Consider the following 7,499-nt stretch of genomic DNA (forward strand, 5'->3'; position numbering starts at 1 on the left):
GGGGCAGCAGGGGGTCAGGGGGGGACAGGGCTGGGGACAGGGGGGGGACACGGCCAGCACTGGGTCCAGGGGGTTCCCTGCCCTTGGCTTGCTTTTCCCATTTGCAGCTGATTTTTGTCTGTTCCTACTTTAGTTTTCCCATTTTCAGGTAATTTTTGTCTGTTCCTTTGGTTTTCCCATTTTCTGCTGATTTTTGCCTTCTCCCGCTTTGGTTTTCCCATTTTCAGATGACTTTTTTTCCCTCTCTCTGCCTCAGTTTCTCTGTCTCCAGGTGGTCTTTCACATTTTCTCCATTTCAGCTTACTTTTCCCCATCCCTGCCTCAGTTTCCCCATTTTTAGGTCATTTTCCCCTATTCCTGCCTCAGTTTCCCCATTTCCACTCAATTTTTCCTTATCCCTGTTTTGGTTTTCCTCATTTCCAGGCCATTTCCCCTCCCCTGCCTCAGTTTCCCGAAGTTAAATCTCATTAAAACTCTTTTTTTTTGGCTTTTTTTTTCACTTTCCTGCCTCATTTTCCTCATTTCCAGGCCATTTCCCCTCCCCTGCCTCAGTTTCCCCAGCTCCAGAGCCCACTTCCCTCCTCCCCTCCCCCTCGCAGCCCCCGGGGTGGGGCGGCCCCTCCCCCGCGGTGTCCCCAGGTGTCCCCCCAGGTGTCCCCCCAGGTGTCCCCAGGTGTCCCCACCTCGTCTGTCCCCAGGCACGCCGATTTCCTCTTCCGGCCGGGCTGCGCCGCCACCGCCCGGCGCGCGGAGCCGTTCTGGGGGAGAGAAACCCCCAAAATCACCCCAAAACTGCCCCAAATCACCCCAAAACTGCCCAAAACACCCCGAAATCACCCCAAAACTGCCCCAAATCACCCCAAAACTGCCCAAAACACCCCGAAATCACCCCAAAACTGCCCCAAATCACCCCAAAACTGCCCAAAACACCCCGAAATCACCCCAAAACTGCCCCAAATCACCCCAAAACTGCCCAAAACACCCCGAAATCACCCCAAAACTGCCCCAAATCACCCCAAAACTGCCCAAAACACCCCGAAATCACCCCAAAACTGCTTACTGGTGTTACTGGGGTGTTACTGGTGTCACTGGTGTTACTGGGTGATGCTGGTGTTGCTGGTGTTACTGGTGTTACTGGTGTTACTGGTGTGTTACTGGTGTGTTACTGGGTGTTACTGGGTGTCACTGGTGTGTTACTGGGGTGTTACTGGTGTTACTGGGGTGTTACTGGTGTCACTGGTGTTACTGGGTGATACTGGTGTTACTGGTGTTACTGGTGTTACTGGTGTGTTACTGGTGTGTTACTGGGTGTTACTGGGTGTCACTGGTGTGTTACTGGGGTGTTACTGGTGTTACTGGGGTGTTACTGGTGTCACTGGTGTTACTGGGTGATACTGGTGTTACTGGTGTTACTGGTGTTACTGGTGTGTTACTGGTGTGTTACTGGTGTTACTGGGAGGCTCACCTGGGGGAACACGGAGGCCTGCGAGGTCTCGGTGGGGGCGGGGACGGGCGTGGCCGGGGACACCACCTCCACCTTGCGCTTCTGGGACCAGTTCAGACCAGTTCAGACCAGTTCAATTCATCCCAGTCCATCCCAGTCCCTCCCAGTCCCCCCCAGTCCCTCCCAGTCCATCCCAGTGTTCCCAGTACACCTGAGGAAGGGGAGGCTCAGGGGACACCTGGCTGTGGGGACAGGGATGGGGACAGGAACACCCTGGGGACAGGGAGAGTGGTGGGGACCCCTTGGGGACAGGGACACCCGGGGGACAGGGACAGGGACACCCTGGGGACACCATGGGTGACAAAACCGGGACTTGCCGGGGGCGATTTCCGGGGCCACTTTTGGGGCCAGCTGGGGACCCTGGGGACATTTGGGGCCATTGGGGACACCAGAGATACTGGGGACCCTGGGGACATCGGGGACCCTGGGGACATTTGGGGCCATTGGGGACACCAGAGATACTGGGGACCCTGGGGACATCGGGGACCCTGGGGACATCTGGGGACATTGGGGACACTGAGGACACTGAGGCCATCTGGGACATTTAGGGCCATTGGGGACATTTGGGAACACCGGGGACCCTGGGGCCATTGGGGACCTGGGGACATTTGGGACCATTTTGGGCCATTGGGGACCCTGGGGCCATCTGGTGACATCTGGGGACATTTAGTGACCCTGGGGCCATCTGGGGACATCTGGGGACATTTAGTGACCCTGGGGCCATCTGGGGACGTTTGGGGCTACCGGGGATCTGGGGGCCATTGGAGCCATGGTGGACACTGGGGACATTGGGGACCCTGGGGCCATCTGGTGACATCTGGGGACATTTAGTGACCCTGGGGCCATCTGGGGACGTTTGGGGACCCTGGGGCCACCGGGGGTTACCGTGGGGCGCTGGGGGGGCTCGGCCTCGCTCTCCTTGGGCAGGTGCAGGCGGAGCGTGATGGGCCCCGGCCCTGCTGGTGGCCCTGCTGGTGGCCCCGCCGGTGGCCCTGGTGGCCCCGCTGGTGGCCCTGCTGGTGGCCCTGGCAAACTCTTCCCGCTGGCGGGGGCCACCGGCAGCGCCAGCTCCAGGCTCTTCCTCTGCGCCGGGAGGAAGAGGAGGGTTTAGGGGGACACGCAGGGGACACGCAGGGGACAAAGCCACCGCGGGCTCGGGGACCCTCCCGGCACCCCCCCGGGTCCCCTCCCTGGGGACAGCCCTGGGTGGCCCCAAGGGCTCCTAAAGGGGTGGGGGTGGTCTTGAGGGGACAGGGGTGTCCCCAGGGGGGCAGGAATGTCCCCAAGGGGGCAGGGGCATCCCCAAGGGGGCAGGAATGTCCCCAAGGGGGCAGGAATGTCCCCAAGGTCCCCTTAGAGGGGTCAGGGATGTCCCCAAGGGGGCAGGAATGTCCCCAAGGGGGCAGGGGCGTCCCCAAGGGGGCAGGAATGTCCCCAAGGGGGCAGGGGCGTCCCCAAGGGGGCAGGAATGTCCCCAAGGTCCCCTTAGAGGGGTCAGGGGTGTCACCAAGGGGGCAGGAATGTCCCCAAGGTCCCCTTAGAGGGGTCAGGGGTGTCACCAAGGGGCAGGGATGTCCCCAAGGTCCCCTTAGAGGGGTCAGGGGTGTCACCAAGGCATCAGAGACGTCCCCAAGGCCCCTTAAAAGGGTTAGAAATGTCCCCACGGTGCCCTCAGAGGGATTGGAGATGTCCCCATGGGGTCAGAGATGTCCCCATGGGGGTCAGAGATGTCCCCAAGGTCCCCTAAAGGAATTGCAGGTATCCCCAAGGGGTCAAGGGTGTCCCCAAGGTCCCTCAAAGGGGTCAGAAATGTCCCCAGGGTCCCCTAAAGGAGCTGGGGATGTCCCCAAGGGTGGCCCCTGGGTGGGTCCTGGGGATGTCACCACCCCCCAAGGGGTGTCCCCAGGGGATGTCCCTGCCGTGGGGGGTGAGTGTCACCCCACGACGGGGTTTGGGGACTCCAGGTCTGTCCCCAACGGCTCCGAGTGTCCCCTGTCCCTGTCCCCACGTCCCCCCACTGTGTCCCCTCAGTGCTGGCCTTGCTCAATCCCCCTGTCCTTGCACCTGGTGTCCCCAAACTCTGTCCCTTGCTGCCACACCTGCTCTCCTGTCCCCACGATGTCCCCTGTCCCCATCCTGCTGTTCCCAGAGCTCTCTGTCCCTCCGGTGTCCCCTCGATGTCACTCGTCCTCCCAGTGTTCTTTGTCATCTCTTTCCCTCGGTCCCCTTTTCCCTGGTGTCCCTCCATGTCCCCCCCATGTCCCCTCCTGTGTCTCCCATGTCCCCAAGTGTCCCAATGTCCCCTCCCCTTGTTCTCCCCCATGTCCCTCACCGGATACCAGTGTCCCCTCATATCCCAATGTCCCCTCATGTCCCCCTGTCCCGTGTCTCACTGTGTCCCTGTCCCCCTGTCCTGTCTCACTCACCATGTCCCTGTCCCCTGTCCCATTGTCCCTCACCATGTCCCTGTCCCCTGTCCCCCAGTGTTCCTCACCACGTCCCCGTCCCCCGTCCCATTGTCCCTCACCATGTCCCTGTCCCCTGTCCCTGTCCCCTGTCCCCCTCACCATGTCCCCTGTCCCCCCAATGTCCCGGTGTCCGTCCCCGTGTCCCTGTCCCCTGCCCCCCCGGTGTCCCCATTCCCTGTCCCCTCCGGTGTCCCCCCTGTCCCCCCAGTATCCCCGTGCCTCCCCGTGTCCCTGTGGTCCCGGTGTCCCCCCGGTGTCCCTCACCGTGTCCCTGTCGGGGGAGCCGGGCCGTGACCCGGGCAGGCCGTTCTTGGTGGGGGTCTTGGCCTCCTTGCGGGGCACCTGCACCCGCTTCAGGTCCAGCCGGTCGTGGGTCACCCACTCGTCCAGGCGCTTGTTGACTGGGGACAGGGACACGCGGTGACAATGTGCCACCCCGGGTCACTACCCAGCCATGGGGGCACGCGGTGACAATGTGCCACCCCGGGTCACTACCCAGCCATGGGGGCACGCGGTGACAATGTGCCACCCCGGGTCACTACCCAGCCATGGGGGCACGCGGTGACAATGTGCCACCCCGGGTCACTACCCAGCCATGGGGGCACGCGGTGACAATGTGCCACCCCGGGTCACTACCCAGCCATGGGGGCACGCGGTGACAATGTGCCACCCCGGGTCACTACCCAGCCATGGGGGCACGCGGTGACAATGTGCCACCCCGGGTCACTACCCAGCCATGGGGGCACGCGGTGACAATGTGCCACCCCGGGTCACTACCCAGCCATGGGGGCACGCGGTGACAATGTGCCACCCCGGGTCACTACCCAGCCATGGGGGCACGCGGTGACAATGTGCCACCCCGGGTCACTACCCAGCCATGGGGGCACGCGGTGACAATGTGCCACCCCGGGTCACTACCCAGCCATGGGGGCACGCGGTGACAATGTGCCACCCCGGGTCACTACCCAGCCATGGGGGCACGCGGTGACAATGTGCCACCCCGGGTCACTACCCAGCCATGGGGGCACGCGGTGACAATGTGCCACCCCGGGTCACTACCCAGCCATGGGGGCACGCGGTGACAATGTGCCACCCCGGGTCACTACCCAGCCATGGGGGCACGCGGTGACAATGTGCCACCCCGGGTCACTACCCAGCCATGGGGGCACGCGGTGACAATGTGCCACCCCGGGTCACTACCCAGCCATGGGGGCACGCGGTGACAATGTGCCACCCCGGGTCACTACCCAGCCATGGGGGCACGCGGTGACAATGTGCCACCCCGGGTCACTACCCAGCCATGGGGGCACGCGGTGACAATGTGCCACCCCGGGTCACTACCCAGCCATGGGGGCACGCGGTGACAATGTGCCACCCCGGGTCACTACCCAGCCATGGGGGCACGCGGTGACAATGTGCCACCCCGGGTCACTACCCAGCCATGGGGGCACGCGGTGACAATGTGCCACCCCGGGTCACTACCCAGCCATGGGGGCACGCGGTGACAATGTGCCACCCCGGGTCACTACCCAGCCATGGGGGCACGCGGTGACAATGTGCCACCCCGGGTCACTACCCAGCCATGGGGGCACGCGGTGACAATGTGCCACCCCGGGTCACTACCCAGCCATGGGGGCACGCGGTGACAATGTGCCACCCCGGGTCACTACCCAGCCATGGGGGCACGCGGTGACAATGTGCCACCCCGTGTCACCCCCCAGCCGTGGGGACACACCATGATAGTGTGCCACCCCCACGCTCACCCCAGCCCTGGGGACACACACGGTGACAATGTCACCCCAGTGTCACCCACGACCCCCCAGTGTACCCCCTGTGGTCCTCCCCGTGTCCCCACCCCGTTCCTGGGGACACTGCTGGGGACACACTGGGGGTGCCATTGAGGTGCTGCTCCCTCAGACACCTCTGTGTCCCCCCATGTCCCCACATGTCCCCATGTCCCCTCATCTCCCGTGTCCCCCCATGTCCCCACATGTCCCCATGTCCCTTTGTCCTCGTGTGTCCCCCCTGTCCCGTGTCCCCTGTGTCACTCACAGTCGATGTAGTGCACGTAGAACAGCTTCCTCCCGCTGATGTCCTTCACGCTCAGGATCTCGGCCAGCGCTGCGGAGAGGGGGGGTCACCAGCGAGCCCCTTCTGGGGACCCCCCCCAGGGACCCCAAACCCACCCAGGGACCCCCAAAACCGCCCCACAAACCCACCCAGCGATCCCCAAACCTCTCAGGGACCCCAAAGCCCACCCAGGGACCCCCAACACCCCCCCAGGAACCCCCCAAATCCACCCAGGAGCCCCAAAATTCACCCTGGGACCCCCAAAACCGCCCCATAGCCCTTCCAAAAACCCCCTCAGGGACCCCAACATCCCATCCTCAGGGACCCCCAAAACCTCCCGAGGACCCCCAAAGCCCACACAGGCATGCCCAAAAGAGCCTCGAGAATGCCCAAACTCCCAGCCAAGGACCCCCCAAACCCACCCACGGACCCCTAAAACCCACCCACGGTCCCCCCANCCCCCCATCCTCCCGTGCCCCCTCAGAGGCGGGGGGGGCGGCGCCGTTCGTGGAGATCCTGGAGCAGCCGAAGCAGCGCGGGATGAGGTTCCGCTACAAGTGCGAGGGGCGCTCGGCCGGGAGCATCCCCGGGGAGCACAGCACCGAGAGCACCAAGACGCACCCCACCATCCGCGTGAGTGTCCCAGTATGGACCAGTATAAACCAGTAACCTCCCCGAGCCCCCCCAGTGCCCCCCCAGTGCCCCCCCAGAGCCCAGGCCAGACCCTCACTCTGCCCCAGCCTCTCCCTGTTTTCCTGGCTTAGAGAGCACGGGGAGCTGCCAGGACTCCTCCAAAGAAAGCTGCTCGTGAGGCATCCAGCCTGATTTATTGATGTATCATTTTTAAAATTTCATCTCTATTGTGTTTCCATGGTGCTGAATTTTTACCTTTATAACTTTATCCTATGGGTTCTCTGTGAGTGAACATTATTGGAAATTGGGGAACCCCCCCAAAAGAGGGGGAACCCTCATAAAGAGCAGGTGGGATCACCCACAGGATTGGGGAACCCCCCTGTGGAGCAGATGGTATAATCCAAAATGGGGAAACCCACCCCCAAAATTGGGCAAATTCCCCCCCCCCAAAAACAGCAGGTGGGGTCACCCACAGGATTGGGGAACCCCCCTCCAGGGCAGGTGGTATCTCCCAGAATATTGGGGAACCCCCCTGTAGAGCTGATGGGATCACCCAAAATGGGGAACCCCCAAAAAAGAGCGGGGAAACCCCCCAAAAAGAGCAGGATCACCCACAGGATTGGGAACCCCCCTCCAGGGCAGGTGGTATCTCCCAGAATATTGGGGCATCCCTGGGAGCGCAGGTGGGATCACCCAAAAAAGGGGGGGAACTCCCAAAATACGGGACCCTCCCAGGACTCCTGGGAACCCCCAAAATTGGGGGTCTCTTCCCTGGAATGTCCGGGGGGGGGATCCCAAAATCCAGGTTGACCCCTGACCCCCCC

General features: G+C 62.7%; 2 protein-coding genes across 2 annotated transcripts in view; one reads left to right on the forward strand and one right to left on the reverse strand.

Annotated features, from left to right (window-relative positions):
* The window catches only part of KAT5 (lysine acetyltransferase 5), an 11,626-nt gene extending 5,309 nt beyond the window's left edge, over positions 1 to 6,317 (reverse strand). Inside the window, exons 1-6 of the mRNA XM_041413470.1 lie at positions 6,293 to 6,317; positions 6,025 to 6,093; positions 4,237 to 4,373; positions 2,390 to 2,587; positions 1,466 to 1,546; positions 684 to 758 (exon numbers count right to left, since the gene is read on the reverse strand). Coding sequence (XP_041269404.1) covers positions 684 to 758; positions 1,466 to 1,546; positions 2,390 to 2,587; positions 4,237 to 4,373; positions 6,025 to 6,093; positions 6,293 to 6,317 — 585 coding nt within the window. The remainder of the gene's footprint in view (positions 1 to 683; positions 759 to 1,465; positions 1,547 to 2,389; positions 2,588 to 4,236; positions 4,374 to 6,024; positions 6,094 to 6,292) is intronic.
* Positions 6,318 to 6,498: 181 nt separating this feature from the next.
* The window catches only part of RELA (RELA proto-oncogene, NF-kB subunit), an 8,115-nt gene continuing 7,114 nt past the window's right edge, over positions 6,499 to 7,499 (forward strand). The window contains exon 1 of the mRNA XM_041413464.1: positions 6,499 to 6,707. Coding sequence (XP_041269398.1) covers positions 6,583 to 6,707 — 125 coding nt within the window. The 5' untranslated portion in view covers positions 6,499 to 6,582. The remainder of the gene's footprint in view (positions 6,708 to 7,499) is intronic.

Source organism: Onychostruthus taczanowskii, unplaced genomic scaffold, assembly GCF_017590055.1.
Source record: "Onychostruthus taczanowskii isolate IOZ18803 unplaced genomic scaffold, ASM1759005v1 scaffold411, whole genome shotgun sequence".
Taxonomy (NCBI): Eukaryota; Metazoa; Chordata; class Aves; order Passeriformes; family Passeridae; genus Onychostruthus; species Onychostruthus taczanowskii.